At 42.1% G+C, this 22,089-nt stretch overlaps 1 protein-coding gene across 1 annotated transcript in view; it reads left to right on the top strand.

The window, feature by feature from the left end:
- Positions 1-22,089, top strand: part of ttn.1 (titin, tandem duplicate 1) — a 163,655-nt gene that overhangs the window by 94,500 nt on the left and 47,066 nt on the right. Inside the window, exons 129-166 of the mRNA XM_029113520.2 lie at positions 44-361; positions 516-812; positions 969-1,268; positions 1,392-1,706; positions 2,196-2,344; positions 2,718-2,868; positions 4,560-4,841; positions 5,151-5,453; positions 5,640-5,942; positions 6,083-6,364; positions 6,487-6,786; positions 7,024-7,326; positions 7,436-7,744; positions 7,868-8,152; positions 8,339-8,638; positions 8,809-9,102; positions 9,257-12,226; positions 12,346-12,654; positions 12,848-13,132; positions 13,259-13,558; positions 13,669-14,082; positions 14,189-14,464; positions 14,557-14,856; positions 14,950-15,252; positions 15,352-15,651; positions 15,745-16,032; positions 16,135-16,437; positions 16,538-16,840; positions 17,249-17,554; positions 17,808-18,095; positions 18,223-18,513; positions 18,602-18,889; positions 19,033-19,635; positions 19,734-19,838; positions 19,936-20,130; positions 20,294-20,590; positions 20,685-21,272; positions 21,381-21,683. Coding sequence (XP_028969353.2) covers positions 44-361; positions 516-812; positions 969-1,268; positions 1,392-1,706; positions 2,196-2,344; positions 2,718-2,868; positions 4,560-4,841; positions 5,151-5,453; positions 5,640-5,942; positions 6,083-6,364; positions 6,487-6,786; positions 7,024-7,326; positions 7,436-7,744; positions 7,868-8,152; positions 8,339-8,638; positions 8,809-9,102; positions 9,257-12,226; positions 12,346-12,654; positions 12,848-13,132; positions 13,259-13,558; positions 13,669-14,082; positions 14,189-14,464; positions 14,557-14,856; positions 14,950-15,252; positions 15,352-15,651; positions 15,745-16,032; positions 16,135-16,437; positions 16,538-16,840; positions 17,249-17,554; positions 17,808-18,095; positions 18,223-18,513; positions 18,602-18,889; positions 19,033-19,635; positions 19,734-19,838; positions 19,936-20,130; positions 20,294-20,590; positions 20,685-21,272; positions 21,381-21,683 — 14,106 coding nt within the window. The remainder of the gene's footprint in view (positions 1-43; positions 362-515; positions 813-968; positions 1,269-1,391; positions 1,707-2,195; positions 2,345-2,717; positions 2,869-4,559; positions 4,842-5,150; positions 5,454-5,639; positions 5,943-6,082; positions 6,365-6,486; positions 6,787-7,023; positions 7,327-7,435; positions 7,745-7,867; positions 8,153-8,338; positions 8,639-8,808; positions 9,103-9,256; positions 12,227-12,345; positions 12,655-12,847; positions 13,133-13,258; positions 13,559-13,668; positions 14,083-14,188; positions 14,465-14,556; positions 14,857-14,949; positions 15,253-15,351; positions 15,652-15,744; positions 16,033-16,134; positions 16,438-16,537; positions 16,841-17,248; positions 17,555-17,807; positions 18,096-18,222; positions 18,514-18,601; positions 18,890-19,032; positions 19,636-19,733; positions 19,839-19,935; positions 20,131-20,293; positions 20,591-20,684; positions 21,273-21,380; positions 21,684-22,089) is intronic.

Raw genomic sequence — 22,089 nt, 5'->3', positions numbered from 1 at the left:
TTTAATACAAGCAGTAATAATTCCTTTGGTTGTATTTGTTCAGATCCTCCTGATCCTCCCACAAGAGTGAAGATTCAAGAAGTTACTAAGGGCACAGCTACCCTGACCTGGAAGCCACCCAGGAACGACGGTGGAGCTCCAGTGACACACTACACTGTTGATCGTCTGTGCTGGGACACCAGTGGATCACAGAAGCAGTCCTGGAGACAGTGCAACAGGCGTGATATTGAGAAACTCACCTTCAAGGTTGAGGACCTGACCGAAGGAGAAGAGTATGAGTTCCGTGTTAAGGCCGTGAATGAAGCCGGACCCAGCAGACCATCATCTACCGTTGGACCAGTCTTCATCCAAGACCAGACGCGTAAGTTGGTATACAGTAGAGAAGTGCTTCATTTCAGTGAATGGTTCTATTCTGTATGGTACTATGAGTTGAATGATTTTGTGTTAAAATGATTTTGTGTTGTGTATAGAAAGTGACTGAATTTCTAAAATGATTTTCATTGTTGGTCTGTCAGGTGCTCCTGCTATCGATCTGGATGAGTTCATGGAGGTTGAACAAGGAACTGACATCAGCATCAAGGCTAAGATCAGGGGCTGTCCATTCCCCACTCTCACCTGGTTCAAGGCTCCACCCCACAAGGGTGAAAACAAGGTTGAGGTGGCGTACGATGAGCACATCAACAAGATTGTGTCTGATGATAGCTGCATACTGCTGATCCAACAGGGCAAGCGCTCAGATACCGGCCTCTACACCATCACAGCCAGCAATAGCCTAGGAAAGGCATCCAAGGAGATGAGACTCAATGTCTTAGGTAAACATCCTTTGGCATGTCGTCTTTTACAAACTTTCCCATTGCTATTGACACTCAGCAAGGTATATTATTATAGTTTTGCAACCAAGAATATGCACAAATCTATCTTAGAAGTGTATCTTTCATTCAATTAATGGTATTGCTTCCTTTCTTCAGGGCGTCCCGGACCACCATCTGGTCCTGTGAAATTTGAGGAAGTTGATGCTGAGAAGATCACCCTGTCGTGGCTGCCACCAAAGGATGATGGTGGCTCCAAGGTGACCAACTATGTCATTGAGAGGCGCGTAGCCAACCGGAAAACTTGGATACATGTGACCAATGAACCCAAGGAGCGTATCTGGACAGTAGAAGGCCTGATGGAGGGGCATGAGTATGTGTTCCGAATTTGTGCTCAGAACAAATACGGAGTTGGAGAGCCTCTGGACAGTGAACCCGAACAAGCCAGAAAACTCTTTTGTAAGTGTAGCGACAATAAGATTTGTTTCAATGTATTACTGCATCAAATGTATATTTGTCATCATTAGTGATCCCAAAGTACTACAGTGACCTGATGAAATAATATATTTTGGTTTTCTCTAGCTGTTCCTGGCCAATGCGAGAAGCCAACCATTTCAGCCGTGGACCATGAGTCTATGGTTCTCAACTGGGAGGAGCCAGACGAGGATGGCGGTAGTCCAGTGACTGGCTATTGGCTTGAGCGTAAAGAGACCACCTCAAAACGTTGGAACAGGGTGACACGCGACCCCATCCGGGTCATGCCCCTGGAGATGTCCTATAAAGTGACTGGACTTGTTGAAGGATCACAGTACCTCTTCCGGGTCACAGCTATCAACGCAGCAGGATGCGGACCTCCCAGTGCTTGTACTGACCCTACATTCGCCAGAGATCCTATCAGTAAGTACTGTGTTATACTTGATTGGACTTAAGACCTTGGATCCTAAAGGGGGTCATCTGTGGTTGCTTTGTACACTTATTTTATAAAGTTCACTGAGAACCCATTCTCATTTAAAGTAACAATCCAAGAGCATCTATTTATCTATGGATCTTTTTATCTATGACACCACTTGATTAATGAATGACATAACGTTTACATTCTTTCTGAGCATTGTTAAACTGTTGTACCCAATTACAACCAAAATTGAAGCATATTGCATAATGTTTCTAAACGAGTAAATGGAAAATAACACTGTAAAGCCTCCAAACATGGTTAGAATGAATGATTGCTAGACATTCAGTTGGCAGGTTACAGGAGCGCAGACCAATGACAAATATCATCCGCCATATGTGGCAGGTTTGCACTCATTATAGCGACTTAATGTCTTCTTTAAAATCTTCTTTAACCATATTTCCGTCTTTTAAACATGTTTTTATTTTATTGTGTAGCCGTCCCTGGACCTCCAACACCAAAAGTTACAGACTGGACCAAGTCATCAGTGGATCTGGTCTGGATCCCACCACTGAAGGATGGTGGGTCGAAGATAACGGGATACATTGTTGAATACTTAGAGGAGGGAACAGACAAATGGGTTAAAGTAAGTATTGTAAAGTTATAGGGATAGTTTCGGATCTTGGTAATGAGGCTTTTTATGTGCTTTCAGATGCTGATGTCTTTTCACATCTCAGCATGCAGTTTGAAGGAAGTTGCTATTTAGCGTTTGCTCAGTTACAAGCTAGCGTTAGCACAATGACTGGAAGTCTTGCTATTCCTGTAGATTTACAGTTTTCATGCCAAGCTAGTTATTATTTTCCTAGGAAACTTCCTTCATAGAAGTTAATCTGACAGCGGAAGCGGATGAAGGGTTTTATTTCCAAATTCCCAATCTAACCTTGGGAATGTAATGTTTTTTTTCCCAATAAGGTAACCTGTATGTACAAAAGTTTTACATACAGTTACTTTTGTTTCAGGCTAAAGACAAGGAGCATAGGAGCCTGACGTTGGTCGTTACTGGGTTAAAGACCGGTGGAGTCTACAAGTTCAGAGTGATAGCATTGAATGCTGCAGGCCCTAGCGAACCTGGTGAAGTCACAGATGCTATTAAGGTCGAAGACAGGACAAGTAAGATTTTTTTGTTTCAACTGCTCCTTTGTTAAATCCTGATCTAATGTTGTTTTAGGAGAAATAGATGAATGTTGTTCAAAACGGTAGTTTTTTTAAATCTCTCCTCTGGGACCTCCAGCCGTTCCATGTAGTTTTTCTATTTAATAGATAGCCCACCCGGTTACAGTACAGTAGTCATCCAAATATCAAGGCCTTGATTGAGTTATTAAAGCCAACTGGTAATATCTAGGCCTGGCCCCATTCAGTCAACTATTTGATTGTTTGGTCAGTAGGCTGTTGGTCAACTAAGACTGCTCTTTAGTAAGCTGACACAGAAATCACATGAAGTAATTGTTTGCTGTCTCGCTGTGTGCGCATGGTCGAGTTGGCGTATTAGAGTGCAGCTTCATCTGGGTATTGCTTCCCCCCATTAATGAGATTTCATAAAACTTTGTGAAATAACAATTGTCTATGTGAAAAAGAAATGTTCTGTCACAACAGAAATACATAATTGGGGAACCCATCTACATTTATCTACAGCTCCGTAACGAATTAAGAGACCACTGCACCTTTTTATTTCCTTTCCAAAATAGTTGAAAAGGAAAGTTTTGAGTGAGGAACTGAAGTGTTCAATTTGCAGTGGTCTCTTAATTGTAACCCTTCCGTTCCTCACTCAAAACCTTCCTCTTCATTTTTTCCAGAGCTGTATAATAAATCTGCATCAAAATTGTATATAATAAATGGCAGTCATAGGTTTTACAGTTTACATTTCTTAACATGACCTCCCAAATATTTGTTCATTGGCTTAAGAGAAACAAATGGTTTTAAATTTCAATTAGTAGGAGAGATCAGGCAAATCTCATTCTACCCCCAAAAAGCCCTGGCTTTGTGTGGGTGTAAGTGAGGAGCGGTTTGAATACCACTGGGTTAATAGATATATCACTGGGTTAATAGATATATCACTGGGTTAATAGATATACCACTGGGTTAATAGATATATCACTGGGTTAATAGTTATACCACTGGGTTAATAGATATATCACTGGGTTAATAGATATATCACTGGGTTAATAGATATACCACTGGGTTAATAGATATACCACTGGGTTAATAGATATATCACTGGGTTAATAGATATACCACTGGGTTAATAGATATACCACTGGGTTAATAGATATATCACTGGGTTAATAGATATACCACTGGGTTAATAGATATATCACTGGGTTAATAGTTATACCACTGGGTTAATAGATATATCACTGGGTTAATAGATATATCACTGGGTTAATAGATATACCACTGGGTTAATAGATATATCACTGGGTTAATAGATATATCACTGGGTTAATAGATATATCACTGGGTTAATAGATATACCACTGGGTTAATAGATATATCACTGGGTTAATAGATATACCACTGGGTTTATAGATATATCACTGGGTTAATAGTTATACCACTGGGTTAATAGATATACCACTGGGTTAATAGATATACCACTGGGTTAATAGATATATCACTGGGTTAATAGATATACCACTGGGTTAATAGATATACCACTGGGTTAATAGTCATACTCGTCATACATTTTTTCATGTTGTACCTGGCCCACTTTTCTTGATATATCATTTAGTTTTAAATGATCTATGTGTGCTCTGTGAATTGTGATCTATTTGATGAATTTGATATTCCTATCCCTATCACAGTTGCTCCTGAGGTGGACCTTGATGCCACAGTGAAGGAGAGGATGGTAGTCCATGCAGGTGGTGTTATCCGCATTCTGGCCTTCGTGTCTGGCCAGCCTGCTCCAGTGATCACATGGAGCCGCGACAATGCTGCTCTTCCCCAAGAGGGAGTAGTTGAGACCACTGCCATTAGCTCATCACTGGTCATCAAGCACTGCACCAGGAAACACCAAGGAGTCTATACTCTGACGGCTGCTAACGCTGGAGGAGAGAAGAAGAGGTCTATCATCGTTGATGTCCTGGGTAAGTGGGTAGACATTTGTGGATATAATAATCAGTGAGATAGGAAGAACCAGGATGACCAGGAACTAACAAAGAAGTTGCTGACAACAAAAACAAAAAAAGGCAGTTATGTAAAGTGGATTCTGAAAGGCATCCACTAAGAGTCAGTCTGCTACTAGTAAAAATAGATGCACAGATGTTGAAAAACACAATGTTTTTCATATCGCATTCTACTATCTGCTGCACACAACGTATTAGTTTTCTTCTCAGTAACGGCTCCACAGAATCCACGCATGTTAGCGCACGTCTGACGGTTTGTTTCCTCCTCAGATGTTCCTGGTCCCGTGGCAGTACCATTCACCGCAGAGAATCTGACCAGTGACTCCTGCAAGCTGTGCTGGTTCTTCCCTGAGGACGATGGCGGTTCTGCCATCACCAACTATGTCATTGAGAAGCGTGAGGCGGAGAAGAAGGCATGGACATCTCTGTCTTACACGGTCACCAGGCACTCGGCGGTTGCCCATGGACTGCAGTGCGGAAAGGCCTATTTCTTCAGAGTTGCGGCTGAGAACGCCATCGGAGTCGGGCCCTTCGTTAACACGGTGTGCGAAATCGTCATCAAGGATCTTATCTGTAAGTGTGGTAAACATACATAATGCGCATGCTGATGTTGGAACCTGTTTAAATTATACCGTTGCCAATATGGGTTTGGATTATTCAACGCTCTGCTCTCTTCAAACCCTAGCCCTTTCATTTTCAGTAACTTTGAAATGTTTTGTTAGAAGACGACGATGCATCATATTATGTTGTGTTACCCAGCCGTTCCTGACCGCCCAGAGGATCTTGAAGTCACAGCGGTCCATAAAGACTACATTAGCTTAACATGGAAACCTCCTGTGTCTGACGGAGGGTCAGAGGTCACCAGGTACATTCTAGAGGCCCGTTCAATCGGCAAGGACAAGTTCACACGGCTGACAAAGGAGAAGCTGATGGAGCGGCGATACACTTACGACGGTCTGAAAGAGGGGGATACCTATGAGTTCAGAGTTAGCGCTGTGAATGAAATTGGGCAGGGCAAGCCATCATTCTCCACCAAACCAATTACCTGCAAAGATGAACTCGGTGAGATGGTTGCTGTTTTCTACTTTGTTTTCTACTAACAAATTACTTTGAATAAATGTGACGGTAGAATACCGAAAACAGTGTACATTTTGAATTTAGCTCATGGCTTTTAATAATTATACTGAATGGACTTTTTTCAGAGCCCCCAACCATTGAGCTTGACTTCCGTGACAAGATTATCATCCGTGCTGGGGAGAGTATGGCTCTCCATGGTCGCTACACCGGAAAGCCATCTCCATCTATCACGTGGTACAGAGAAGACAAGGAGCTAAAGGCAGATCAGCACATTCATTTCAAAAACACACTGACAACCATGACCTTAGGCCTTATGAAACTCAAGCGTGAGCACAGTGGCAGATATTGCGTGGTGGTTGAAAACAGCAGTGGCTCTCGAAAGGGAATTTGCAATCTTAATGTTGTAGGTAAGTTGTCCTTCACTCAAGCAGAAGATCTCCTATTATTAACTTTTTATTATCTTCATTAAATATTATTAATGAATATTTAATTGAACTAAAGTGACTAAAAGATAATTTTCCCTCTACAGATCGCCCTACACCTCCAGTAGGTCCAGTCATATTTAATGAGGTTCACAGAGACTTTATGGTGATCTCTTGGAAACCTCCTCTTGACTCGGGCGGAGTTGACGTGTCCAACTATGTAATTGACCAGAGAGACGTCCATAGTGACATCTGGAAGACCGTAACATCGGCTTCGACAAAGCTGACATGTAAAATTCCCAGGTTAACTGAGGGAAGAGAGTACATCATGAGAATTTGTGCTGAGAACATGTACGGCATCAGTGATCCTCTGGAATCAGAGGAGATGAGAGCCAAAGATCTATTCAGTAAGTGATCTACAATAGATTAGCATTGTTAAGTTTGTGTCTCAAATGGCACTTTATTCCCTACAATATATAAATAGTTCTTTGACCACAGCTCTGTGGGCCTTAGTCTAAGGTAGTACAGTATACAGGCAGAAATATGTTGCAATTTGGGACAGAAACCATTATCTACTCTTTTGCTGTACATTTCTGTGTAATTGATGCTGTTCCTAACACTATATCATATGGTCTGTTTTACAGGAGTTCCTGAAGCACCAGAGACACCCATTGTAAGAGAGGTGTATGCCGAAAACTGCCTTGTGCTTTGGAATAGACCCCGTGATGGCGGCAAGCCTATCACTAACTACATCTTGGAGAAGAAGGAGCCAAATGCACAGAAATGGTCTCGTGCCACCAGAGAACACCTCTACCCAGCTACTCAGTTCAGGGTGCTTGACCTTGTTGAAGGATGTCAATATCAATTCCGGGTTATGGCAGAAAATGAAATTGGCACTGGTGACCCTAGTCCCCCATCAAATACAATTCTTGCCAAAGATCCAATTGGTAAGTGTATATTATCTATACACATCCTTAAATGCTATTTGGTGTATATTCAACAATGTGCAATACATGAAAATTGCATTGATAATTAAAAAAAATTCTCTCATCATAGTCCCTCCCAGTCCTCCTGTACTACCAGAGGCAATCGACAAGACAAAGGACTCCATAAGCCTGAAATGGCAGCCCCCTCGCCATGATGGCAAAGGCAAAATCTTCGGCTACCTTGTTGAGTACAAAAGGGTTGGTGCAGTCGAATGGTTGAAGGGCAATGAGACTCCTGAAGAGTGTCCACAATGCAACTACATTCTAAAGGGTGTGGAAGACGGGACGGAGTACAGCATCCGAGTGTTCACCGTGAATGCTGCTGGATGCTCTGAGCCTGCCCTTTGTAAGAAAACCGTCAAAGTGCATGACAGATTGGGTGAGTAATTCATTAAAACTATACTTCAACATGTACATTGTGTTGTTCAATTAAAGTTGAACTCCTACAATTCCATGCATTACAATACTTAAATGCTCTCTATTTTGTTTTGTGCATATGCAGAGGAACCGGAATTGCTGCTTGATGGCAACATGTCGCGTGATCATCTTGCGATGATCGGAACAAATATCACTCTCAGTGCAGTGATAAAGGGCATGCCACCTCCCTCTGTGGTATGGCAGAAGGAAGGAAAAGATGTTCCTGCAGATCGTTGTGCCATTGCAGCCACTGCCACTGGCAGCAAACTCGTGATACTCAAATGTGTCCGCCCCGACAGTGGCAACTACACGCTCACTATTGAAAACGCAGCTGGAAAGAAGTCTGCTACATGCGCAGTGCTCGTCTTAGGTTTGTTGTATTGTTTTTAGAATTCTATTTTAGAAAGATTCCAATACAAGGTGGCTTTCATAATGAATAGACTGGTCAACACTCATTTAAGCGTTTAAGAGTTCAGGCTGTTTTGTTGGGACGTATCTATTTCAAACAACAAACATTGTGTTGATTAACTGATAAAATATATGCTTGTTTATCTAGATAAACCCGGACCTCCTCGGGACTTGAAAATCTCTGAGATCACCAGTGAGTCAGCCTACCTGACCTGGAAGGCTCCCGAGGACAATGGAGGGGCTGTTATTTCTCATTACATTGTGGAGAAGAAAGACGTGGCATCTGAGAAATGGGTACCAGTGGCTGCAGCCAACAAAAAACCTAGTCTGATGGCTATGTACTTGGTGGAGGGCACCCAGTATCTGTTCCGTATTGCTGCTGAGAACCAATTTGGCAGAAGTGCCTACATCGTGACTAAGACACCTATTAAGGCTGTTGATCCACTCTGTGAGTACTTATGATAATAATAGAATGGAATAAAACAGAAAGTTTCTGTCCATCCTGGGCTGGTAGATAAAATATAATATACTGCAGCTATATTGTAAGTGTTTGAGCAGTGACAGTTTCCAAAGTGTTTATCAACACTTATTACTGTGTTTTTCTACATGAATTTGCAGATCCACCTGGTCCACCAAAGAATCTGCATCACGTCGACGCAGACAAGACTGAAGTCTGGCTCCAGTGGGATTGGCCAGACCGTGACGGAGGAAGTGAGATTACTGGATTCATTGTTGAGCACCAGGAAGGAGAGGGCAAAGACTGGGTCACCTTCAAGACTGTCAATAATCCTCATTGCCATGTCACTGGACTGGAGGAAGGAAAGACATACCGCTTCCGTGTGAAGTCCCAGAATGCTGTTGGTGTGAGCCGTCCTGACACTAGTGTTCCTGTAACCTGCCAGGAGAAACTCTGTAAGACTTATTTTCTCAATCATAATAATAATGGATTGGATTTATGTAGCACTTTCTCAATGGTCAAACATCACCTTTCACCAATTGAAAGGTTTGCAGGTAATGATGAGACCATACCTGACTGAAAGTCCAACATTTATGCTTTCTTTTTCAGTGCCACCAACTATTTCAGTTGATGTGAAGCTTATTGAAGGTCTTATTGTCAAGGCTGGAAGCACTTTTGTACTTCCAGCAGTCATGACAGGAATTCCCACTCCCACAGCCAAGTGGGTGAGTGACGGAAAGGAACTGGTGACAGAGGGCAATGTCAAGATCGACACTGAAGGCATGAATACATCTCTCACCCTCACTGGGTGCGTCAGAGGTGACACAGGAGAGTATCTCCTTACCGTGGCAAACCCTGCTGGAAGCAAGACTGTTGCTCTACACGTCACGGTGATTGATGTACCAGGTGCCCCAGTTGGCCCTATCAACATCCTTGAAGTTACCCCTGACCACATGGTCATCAACTGGAGACCGCCTAAAGATGATGGTGGCACTCCTGTGACATGCTACATTGTTGAGAGGAAGGATACCAAAAAGGCCTGGGAACCATGGACAGTTGTCTGTTCAGGATGCACTGTTACAAATGCTAAGATTTCTCGATTGGAAAAAGGTCGTGAATATGTTATACGTGTTCGAGCAGAAAACAAGGTGGGCATTGGTGCTGGACTTGAGAGTTCTCCTACAATTGCCAAACATTTGTTTGATCCGCCTGGCCCACCAGGGCAGCCAATCTGCTCTGATATCACAGAAAACGCTGTGACCTTAGAATGGACTCTGCCCGACTACGACGGTGGCAGTCCAGTCACTGGCTATGTAGTAGAGCGCCGGGAAATGACAGGGAAATGGATTCGTGTCAACAAGACACCTGTATTGGATCTCAGATACAGAGCATCAGGTCTGTTCGAAAACAACACCTACGAGTTTAGGGTCTTTGCTGAGAACGTTGCCGGAGTAAGTGAGCCATCTCTTCAGTCAGACCCAGTAAAATGCACCCGTGCTATTAGTAGGCCAGGGCCCCCATTAAACCCTAAACTGAGGGACTGGAGCAAGTCATATGCAGACTTGGTGTGGACCAAGCCAACTAGAGATGGAGGAAGCCCCATCATAGGTTATATTATTGAATGTAAGAAGTCAACCACTGGCAAATGGGAAAAGATTCATAAGGATCCCATCCCGATGTGCGCATTCAGAGCAATGGGACTCACTGAGGGCATGGAATACAGGTTCCGCATTAGTGCTTCCAATATTATTGGCGATGGCAAGCCTACAGAGCTCCCAGAAACAGTCCTTGCTAAAGACATTCTTGTTCCCCCAGAGCTGACAGTTGATGTTGCTTGTCGTGACCTTCTTACAGTCAGGGCAGGACAGAGTATAAACCTTGTAGCTAGAGTTAAAGGTAGACCAGATCCTGATATCACTTGGTCTAAGGATGCCAGAATTCTAGGCAATGACAAGCGTATGGAGATGAACAACAACTACCCACTGGTGGAGCTTGTGATTTCAGATGCAGTAAGGCAAGACTACGGCAAGTATGCTATACTTGCCAAAAATAGCAGTGGTCAAGCACAGGCTACTATTATTGTGAATGTGCTTGACACTCCAGGAGTCTGTCAGAATCTGAAGACCACTTATGTAACTAAAGATTCTTGCATGGTTTCCTGGGAGAACCCAGAGGATAATGGGGGCACTGAAATAACACAGTTCATTATTGAGTGCCGTCAACCTAGTCAAAGGACATGGACATTGATATCAAATGATTGCACCAAACGCCTTATTAAGGCACCACTGCAAGAGGGTTGTGAATACTTCTTCCGTGTGAGTGCCGAGAACAAAATTGGTGCTGGACCCTCAACAGAGACTAAAACTGCCATCCTAGCGGTAGATCCCATTGAGAAGCCTGGTGAACCCATTGACTTCATAATATCTGAGATCGGCAAGACATTTGTCTTCCTGAAATGGAAGAAGCCAGACTATGATGGTGGCAGCCGTAACCTGGGCTATCATGTTGAAAGGAAACCTAAAGTGGCAGAGGAATGGGAGAGATTGCACAAGGGTGCAATTAAAGAAACCTACTTCATGGCGGACAAGTGCATAGAAAAGGAAATTTATCAGTTCAGGGTACAGACCAAGAATGAGGGAGGTGAGAGCAACTGGGTGACAACCGCAGAGGTGGAGGTTAAAGAGCAGTTAGTGGTGCCAGAGATCAAGTTGAAGTTGCAGGGGACTCTGGTGGTTAACGCTGGTGACTCCATCCGAATTGAAGCTGATGTCAAGGGAAAACCAGTGCCTGAAGTCAAGTGGTCGAAGGAAAATGACACAGGGGACGTAACCAAGAGCTCAAGGCTCCAGATAGAAGCCGGTGTAGAGTTCTCTAAATTTGTGTTGACAAATTCAAGGCGTGGAGATACCGGAAAATATCAAATCACTGCTACTAATAGTGCTGGGACAGCCACGGGATTGGCAAATGTGTGTGTCCTTGATAGACCTGGTCCTGTCAGCAACCTGGTTGTAGATGGTGTTACGGTGGATAGATGCATGTTGACATGGAACATTCCAGAAGATGATGGCGGATGTGACATTTATAATTACATCATTGAGAAGTGTGAGAAGAAGAGAATGGTGTGGTCCATACATTCTTCAGCTGTGATCACCAACTCTGCTAAAGTAACCCGCCTTATAGAAGGAAATGAATACATATTTAGAGTTCGTGCAGAAAACAAGATGGGGGCAGGTCCAGCAGTCGAGAGTGCCTCTATTGTGGCAAGGACCGAATTTAGTAAACCAGGAATTCCAGAAGCACCAGAAATTACAAAGATCTCCAAGGGAGAGATGACCGTAACATGGAGCCCTCCTGAGTATAACGGTGGAAAGGAAATCTCTGGTTACATTCTGGAGAAGAAGGAAGCGTATGCTGTCCGATGGTCTCCTTGCACCAAGCATTCCATTGATTCAACTCAACTGACTGTAACTGGTTTGCACCGTGACCATGAATATCAGTTCCGTGTCAGGGCTGAGAATGAAATCGGAATTGGTGAACCGAGCAAACCGTCAAGATCCCTCACTGCCAGGGACTCTCTTGGTATGTACACTTCATTACATTATAACATATTATAACATTCACAATGCTTAGGTCTGAAAAAAATCTCAAAAGTGTCTGTGGTGAAATGCAATTGATTCATTTTGTTTTGTCTTTTTCAGAGGTCCCAGCTGCTCCAACAAATCTGAAAGTTGCTGACAGTACAAGGACCTCAGTTACACTGAACTGGACCAAGCCTGTTTCTGATGGTGGAGCTCCTATTATTGGCTATGTGGTAGAAATGAGGATTAAGGGCAGCAAGGATGCCTGGAAGAGGTGTAATGTAGCAGCCCAGCTGGTTGTATGTGAATTCACAGTCTCAAGTCTGGATGATCATGAATTTTATGAGTTCCGTGTTTCTGCCCAAAATCAATGTGGTATGAGCTTACCAGCGGATCTTGCAATGCCTGTGCAACCCAAGGATATCCTTGGTGAGTCTCAAAATACCCTTTGAATTTATATTTCAGTTGTTTTGCAAACACTCATTTTGGAGCGACTTACACTGGTTAGTGTAATAAAAATAGTTTGTTTAGATGTTCATATTATAGTTCAGTGACAATTTGATAGATAGGTTGTGTAACATTCATCACATTAAAACATACTATTTACTTGTTTGGCTAACAGAGGCACCTGAAATTAACTTGGATGCCAGTCTGAAGGAGGGCCTGACCGTGAGGGCTGGATGTCCCATCCGACTGGTGGCCACAATCAGAGGAAGGCCAGCACCCAAAGTCACTTGGAGAAGAATGGGAATAGATAACGTTGTCAGAAAGGGACATGTGGATATCATTGACACAATGACCTTCCTGGTTATCCCTGATAGTACACGTGACGATACAGGCAAATACTCCCTCACCCTGCACAGCCCAGCTGGGGAGAAGGCAGTGTTTGTCAATGTCAAAGTAATGGGTAAGTGTGTATGCATCTCTAATATCCTAAATTATATTTTTCTATTGCTGCTTGCAGTTTGAATAACATATATGCTATAGTCCAAACACATTGGGAATGTAATTACACTTTTGTTCCTTTTAACAGACACCCCAGGGCCTGTAGTGGGTCTGGAAGCCACAGATATCAAATATACATCTGCAAAGCTGTCATGGTCACCCCCTGAAATGGATGGTGGCAGTGCAGTCACTCATTATATTATTGAGAAGCGTGAAATCGACCGCAAGACCTGGGGAGCAGTGGCAAACAATGTCAAGGAGACTGAAATGACAGTCAAACAACTTGTTTCAGGCACAGAGTATTACTTCAGAGTCATAGCTGTGAATGAATATGGTCCTGGAGTTCCAAAAGCCACACCAAAGTCCTACATAGCAACTGATCCTGTCAGTAAGTACCCTTATTCTATCTAAGGATCATTTATATGATTCAGTAGATACCTGACCATCTTTTATTTCAAACTGAATTTTGAATGTAATTTGGCTAATTTATCTTCTCAGGCAAACCTGAACCATGTCCGAAAATTGATGTACTGGAAATTACGAAGAATAGTGCACTTCTGGGATGGCTGAAACCATTAAGTGATGGGGGAGCTAAGATAGATGGTTATATAATTGAATACCTGAAGCTGATCCCACCAAAACCAAAACCAGTTGAATTGGTGGAACCAGTAACAGGAGAAGAAGGTGTTTCCCCTCCAGAACCTGCACCAGCACCTGTGGTTGTGGAGAAACCAGAGGAAGATAAGCCCGAACCAGAGTGGATGGCATACACAACTGTTAAAGATTTAACACTTTCTGTTAGTGGACTCAAAGAGGGTATGAAGTACAAATTCCGGGTGGCAGCAAGAAATATAATGGGTCGCAGTTCGTACACCGAAACTAAGGACGCTTACGAAATTAAGGAACAGATGTGTACGTTTTCTTTTGTTGCAATCAAATATATCAACCCAGTAAACTTAGGTTGTAGTTTTTTTTTATCAAATGTGTAACCAAAAATTATATTTCATTTTGATTTTAGTGGAACCCAAGATTGTGATGCCAGAGTCTGTCTCTGCCAAAGCAGGAGCTAAACTTAGGGTGGAAGCTCTTGTGTCTGGAAAGCCATCGCCAACATGTAAATGGATGCGTGGAGAGGACAAGGTTGTTTCCTCTAGTCGTCTTGCTGTGCACAAATCTGCAAACATGTGTGTGCTCATCATCAAAGACGTCTCAAGAACTGACAGTGGCTTATACAGCCTGGTTGCTGAGAACAGCTGTGCTAAAGTAGATCAGCATATTAAAATCATCATCAGAGGTTTGTATCTTTATGTTCTGAAAAATAGGCTATAAAAAGTTATTTTCAAACTCCTTGATTTGAATGATGATACCTTTATGTTAATGTTGCAGATATCCCTGGAGCGCCTGAGCCTCCATTTGAGATCAGTGACATTGACGCTGATGCCTGCACGCTGTCATGGAAAGCACCAACTGAAGATGGAGGAAGCCCTATTACAAACTATGTAGTTGAGAAGTGTGATGTGAGCAGAGGTGACTGGGTCAACGCTGTGTCGTCCTGTGGCAAGGCCGGCTGTAGACTGGGAAAGCTTATCCCTGGAAAGGAATACATCTTCCGTGTCCGCGCTGAGAACCGCTATGGAATCTCAGACCCCCTAACATCTGACAGGATGATTGCCAAATTCCCATTCGGTAAGTTTCACACAAAAAATACATTTAAACTCTATTGTATTGTTGAATTGTTCACTTAACCTAAAACATTTTATATGTGTGTTGTATCAATAGATGTTCCCAGTGAGCCTTTGAACTGCCACATCACCAAGGTCAACAAGGACTGTATGTTCTTGGCCTGGGACAAACCTGAGAGGGATGGTGGTAGCCCTATTACTGGCTACTACATTGAACGCAAAGAGAGGAACAGCCTCCTTTGGGTCAAGGCAAATGACTCAGTTGTGAGATCCACTGAATATCCCTGTGCAGGTCTTATTGAGGGCTTAGAATACAACTTCAGAGTATCTGCCATCAATCGTGCTGGACAGAGTAAGCCAAGCAAGAAGTCTGACTTTGTCACAGCTAGGACACCAGTTGGTATGTGTATTTTTTATTCCACTTTTAAAGTTCTACTATAATCATGACATTGTCTGACTTCTTCCTTAAACGTTATGTACTTTTATTATTCTTCTAAAGACGCACCAGGTAAACCAGAGGTTCTTGATGTTACCAAGAACACAGTCCACTTAATATGGACCAAACCAAAGAACGACGGTGGAAGCAAGATCATCGGATATTATGTTGAAGCCCTGAAGCTCCCTGGAGACACATGGCTTCGTTGCAACACCAGCAGTCAGAATGTACCCAGAGAAGAGTACACTGTAACAGGGCTGGAAGAAGATATGCAGTATCAGTTCAGAGTCATCGCGAAGACCGCTGTCAACATAAGCCGGCCATCAGAAATCACAGAACCAGTCCTGGTCTCTGCAGAGAAGGGTAAAACTATTTAATTGACATTGCTCTTAATCCCACAATTAAATACATTGAATTTTAGAACACATTTCTGACCTGTCTCAATTATGATTTCAGTTCCACCAAGGATAGAATTAGGAATCCCGATGAAGAGGCTGAAGCCAGTGAAAGCAAGGGCAAATGTACTCCTGGAGGCGGAGGTGTTTGGAAAACCTATGCCTAAGGTCACATGGAAGAGGGGAGAGGAAGTGTTGAAAGCTTCTGAGACTTTGAAGATGTCTCAGTTGAGGCATCTCTTCAGCATAGAGCTCCTTGGAGTAACCAAGGAACAGACGGGAACATACACTATTTTGGCAGAAAATGCAAGTGGATCCAAAACGGAAGAAATTAATCTGAAGGTTTTCGGTAAGTATATACACAGGCAAAGATATATTTTCAGATGTGTTTATAGTTTCAAAAGACAAATAGTACCATTATGATATTTAATAAGCGTATTCTTCCTTTTAGATGTTCCCGGTCCACCAGCCTCTGTCAAGTTTGGCGACGTGTTTGCCAACAGTGTACAGATCAGTTGGGAAGCTCCTCTGGCTGATGGAGGCTCAGACATCACAAATTACATAGTTGACAAACGTGAGACGAGCAGAGCTGAATGGGCTCAGGTAGCAGCCAATATCCAGGGTAATGTGTTTGAACACATCACCAAGAAACTGATCGAGGGACAAGAGTACCAGTTCCGCGTCCGTGCAGTGAACAGATTTGGGGTTGGAGATGCTATCTTGACGAATCCTGTTGTTGCCAGGAATCCATTCAGTAAGAGTTCTACTAACTTTCTTTTTATATACTGTAGTTTTTCACACAGCAAAATATTGCCTAATGAACAGTGTTTATAAAAAACGTATTTTAATTCTAGCTGTCCCTGGAGCATGTGAGGCACCAATCATCACAAACATCACCAAAGACCACATGACTGTTAGTTGGAAGGAACCAGCTAATGATGGCAAGTCAACCATCCTCGGTTACATGGTGGAGAAGAAGGAAAGTAAGGATATCACCTGGACTAAAGCGAACAGAAAACCCATTACAGAGAGAACCTTGGAAGTTGCTGGTCTGTCAGAGGGAGCAGAATATGAATTCAGAGTAACTGCCCTGAATGCAGCTGGCCTTGGCAAACCCAGTGATCCATCCACTGCTGCTTTAGCACATGATCCTATTCGTAAGTATCCAAACTTTTATATGTATCTTTAATATAACAGTAATATGTTCCTGCGTAGAGGGGTGGGCGTGGTGGACTGTGAATCAGTGAAATGTAATGTGTTTGTAAAACACACAGTACGGTCATTGTAGTACCAGGTGCTGCAAAATGTTAGTGTCTATTAAAAAAAACGCACTTACCGCACTTTATTAGAGGAGCTACATAGAGACATCTTTAATGAATACACTGTTCACACAAAGACTATGAAAAGTGTGTAGGTACAGTATGGAAAGATCAGGCAATGCACTGATTACACAGTAACATTAGTGTAATTTCTGGGGTATAAGATTTTTACTGTTGCCTTTTAAATATATATATATATATATATATATATATCATTTTAAAATGAGATACATATATCCTCAATAGATCCTCCTGGCCCACCTGTGAACCCAATGGTGACTGACGTCAGCAACTGCACAATCAGCCTGTCCTGGACTAAACCAGCCAATGATGGTGGGAGTGAAATCCTGGGATACCTTGTTGAATGCAAGAGAACCGACGCAACAGACTGGATCAGATGCAATGTGCCCAAGAACCTCCAAGACACATTCTATGTTGTTCAGAACCTTATTTATAAATCAGAATATCAGCTGCGTGTGTCTGCAGTGAACAAAGTGGGCTTCAGTGAAACATGCGAAGTGCCTGGAAAACATGTTGCAAAGGATATTTTAGGTATGGTAACATTTAGGTTTTTATCTGATTGTTTATACTACTAGCTATCTTTAGGATCATGTCAGAAAAATAATAATTGATTTGATTTAAGCTTTTTCAATTCTTAACTTACTTTACAAAGTAAGAGTCAAAGCTCAACTCTACATACATTTTTCAAGTATTCCAGTTCATGATTAGTTTACAGTTAGGTATACTGAATGTACACACCCAACGTACTGTAGATTAAAACCAGGTGCTCTTGGTTTGATTTCAGTTCATCCTGAGGCAGAACTAAGTGCTGAGCTGAAGGATGTTCTGGAGCTTCGTGCTGGAGCAAAAATGAAACTTTATGCCACAATAAAGGGTCGCCCCACCCCCAAGGTGATTTGGGCTAAAATGAACACCAACATCAAGGAGAGACAGGGCATCATCATCAAGACCACCGATACCGACACCATGGTTTTAGTCGAGAGTTGCAACAGATATGATGCGGGCAAATATATCCTGACTCTTGAAAGTGCCGGTGGAATGAAGATGTATACAATTGTTGTCAAGGTTTATGGTAAGCATAATTAAGCATAATTTAAGACTTAATTCATGATATCTTAAATTAACCTGTAAAACGTTATGAATTTATGTAAATATCTAAATTCATTAATATAATTTTACTTTCTTTGTATTTCATACAGATACCCCTGGACCACCAGTCAATCTTATTGTCAAGGAAACAACTAAGGATAGTGCCAAGATCATTTGGGATACTCCTCTTATCACTGGGGGTAGTGAAGTAACAGGTTTCATTATTGAAAAGCGTGATGCAGAGAGAAAAGCTTGGTCTTTAGTTAAAGATAAATATGACAAAACCTCTATCGTGATCCCTGATTTGGAGGCTGGTAGATCTTACTGTTTCAGAGTCATGGCTGTGAATGAATATGGCATTGGAGAGGTGTGTGAAACGACAGATTCAGTTAGAGCTTCCGGTGAGTATGCATGCATTATCTATTACTGTATATACTTGATGGGTTTTATGTGGAAAGAACATTATTCTCAACTCATTGTATATTACAGAGGAACCCAGTCCAGTCAAGGACTTCAAGCCCGTGTTAGTCACCAAGGATGGATGCACTCTTGGATGGAAAAGACCTCTCAGTGATGGCGGTAGCCGCATCATCGCGTATGTGCTCGAGGTTATGAATGGAGATGACCATTGGAAGGAGCTTATGAGTTCCAAGAATATGCAGTACAGTGCCAAGGATTTGGTGGAAGGAAAAGAATATAAATACAGAGTCAAAGCAGTCAATGACTCTGGTGACAGTCCATACAAAGAGCTGACTGTGGTGGCTAAAGACCAGATCAGTAAGTCTTTATCTGCATGCCCTTAGGACCCTTTTTTCTATATAGTGTGCTTTCAACCAGGGCTCAACTGTCTCTGGGTTAAGTATTCATATTTTTCACCAGGAGATATTGACTTCATTCTTCTCTTTCTTTGTATTACGTAGTTCAACCTGGAGTTGACCTGCGGGGCCTTCCCAATCTGTGTTACATTGCAAAGGAAGGAAGTATTGTCCGCATTAAGCTCCCAATTTATGGCAAACCTACTCCCAAATGCTCCTGGAAGAAGGGTGAGGATGAGAATTTGACAGATACTGGAAGAGTTTGCGCAGAATCCACAGCTGTCAGCACAACCCTCCTTATCCGTGACTGCCAGAGGAGTGATGCCTCCAAGTATACCATCACACTGAAAAACAGTTCTGGATTCAAGGAGTCCACTATCTTTGTTAGAGTGGTTGGAAAACCAGGAATGCCGGTTGCTCCAATAAAGTTTAAGGATGTCACTGCTGATGGGTGTACACTGAGATGGACTGCACCTAAGGATGATGGTGGATCAGAGATAACCAACTATACTCTTGAGAAAAAGGATTCCGTAACTAACATGTGGGTTAGCATTGCCACTGATATTGAAGCAGTTTCCAATATTACTACATTCAGAGTAACAGGTCTTCACGAGGACACAGAATATGTCTTCAGAGTCTGTGCACAGAACAAGTATGGTATTAGTGAAGGACTCAAATCGGAGCCAATTGTTGCCAAGCATCCATTCAGTAAGTACTTTTGTCTTCTGAGTTGAATAGCTTTGATTTGTATTCTGTATGATATTGGAATTTTCCTGACTAACTGTAACTTGATTGCTATTTTCCAGATGTACCTGATGCACCACCTGCACCTGTTATCATAAGTATGCGCCATGATTCATCATTATTGGCCTGGTCTGACCCAAGAAAGACTGGAGGCTCTCCAATTACTGGTACAGTACACGTTTTGTTGCAAAAAACTGCTTCTTTGTTCTTTTACTTGTGGCTTGTGGGTTTTGTTGTGTAATAAAGTAGCCTTTGTAATTTCAGGTTACCGTGTTGAATTCAAGGAAAAGAACAGCATGCTGTGGAAGAGGTCAGGAGGAGTCATTAAGATGAAGGAACACAAGGTCACTGGCTTAACTGAGGGTCTAGAATATGAATTCAGAGTTATGGCCACAAATCTGGCAGGTGTGGGCAGAGCAAGTCCTCCAACTGAAGCACATGTTGCATTGGATCCAATTGGTGAGTGAATTTTTTTTTCATGGTTTATTGTCTACTTGGCATTTTGTTTTTATAAATATTTTCACAGTGAAAAACATGAGACCAGAACACTGTGAACAGTTTCATGAACGTGGGCAGATTTGCCTTGAAAAAACATTGTGCATCCTTTCTTTCTTAACTTCAGATGCCCCTGGTAAACCTGATGTGATCAGTATCACAAGAAGTACTGTAACACTTCAGTGGACTGAGCCCAAGTTTGATGGTGGACATAGACTGACTGGCTATATTATTGAAAAACGAGATTTACCTTCCAAGATCTGGCAAAAGGCTAACAGTGTCAATGTTGTGGACACAGCATACACTGTGAAAGATCTGCAGGAGGGTTGTAAGTTTGAGTTTAGAATCAGGGCAAAGAATTCTGCTGGAGCACTGAGCCCTCCTTCTGAACAAACAGATACACTTGTGTGCAAAGATGAATATGGTAAGATATTTGTATTGATGATTGATTATTAGTTTTAATAGAATGTTGTGTTTCACTACCATGTTGGTAATTATTGTATTGATTTATTCAACAGAGGCACCAACCATCATTATTGATTCCACTGTTAAAGAAGGACTCACAGTCAGAGCGGGTGACCATATCGTCATAACAGCAACAAGCATTCTAGGCAAACCACCGCCAACATCAATGTGGTCTAAGGGTGGGAAATACTTCAAGCCTTCAGATATCTGCCAGATTGAGTCTTCTGCAACGTCCTCGACACTGACTGTCAAATATGCTAGCCGATTGGATTCGGGAGATTACACAATTACAGCCAACAATCCGTTTGGTGTCTCAGAAGAGACTGTGAAAGTGAAGGTTATGGATGTGCCTGCAGCTCCAGGTCCTGTTGAGGTCAGTGGAGTTTCATCTGAGAAGGTTACACTAACCTGGACACCACCGACTGAAGATGGTGGATCTCCAGTTAAATATTATACCCTGGAGAAGAGAGAAACAAGTCGTCTCCTTTGGACCATTCTTTCAGAAAAAGTACTTGACTGTCACTATGTTGCCAAGAATCTAATTCAGGGAAATGAATACATCTTCCGTGTGAAGGCAGTTAATCAATATGGTCCTGGAGACGCTGCAGTTTCTGGGCCAGCTAAGATGGTGGACCAATTTGGTATGTAAAACTGACATGTTTAATGTTGTTGGATTGAGAAATTTAAAAATTGTTGTGTATTTTTTTCATGAACGTATGCTGAATACTATGACATACTTTGTTTTTAAGGTCCTCCTGGTCCGCCATCAAAACCTGAGATTGAAGAAATTGGAGGCAACTATGTCAAAATCAATTGGAAAAGACCTGTTGATGATGGTGGTACCAACATCACAGGCTACATGGTTGAAAAGAAAGAAAGAAAGGGAATGAGATGGGTTAGGGCAGCGAAGAAGTCAATTGCTGAACTCTCATATCAAGTAACCGGACTCACAGAGAAAGTTGAATATGAATTCAGAGTGGTTGCAGAAAATAAAGCAGGCTTCGGAGAGCCAAGTGAACCATCAGCACATGTTACAACCAAAACTGTAAAATGTGAGTAAGAAAGACATCTGCATCTTAACATGCAAATTGTTTTATTTTGATGAAGTAATTTTACTTATTATATGTTAAAATGTGTAATTATATGCAGTGTACAACTGTACTCAAAGAAAACATTGTGCTCCTTTAACTAAATCAATTAAAAAACATGATTTTAATAACAAGCAACAAATAAACACACAGAAAAAGCAAGCTATTTAAAAAAAGGGAACAATAACCATCCCTCTCCTCATGATCTTGATGTGTAGCGTGCAAAAACAGTAAGGGTGTGCCGATCTTGCCATACTTGTGTCTGTAATTGTAACCATTTGATCCAACTTGATACTGGTAATTACTAATGATTGGCTGTATGACAGTAAAGTGTATATAAATAGATATATTTATCTTTTATTAATATACT

Source organism: Esox lucius, chromosome 16 (assembly GCF_011004845.1).
Source record: "Esox lucius isolate fEsoLuc1 chromosome 16, fEsoLuc1.pri, whole genome shotgun sequence".
Taxonomy (NCBI): Eukaryota; Metazoa; Chordata; class Actinopteri; order Esociformes; family Esocidae; genus Esox; species Esox lucius.
The sequence above is the reverse complement of the archived record's forward strand: the minus strand, read 5'-3'. Positions and strand labels throughout refer to the sequence as shown.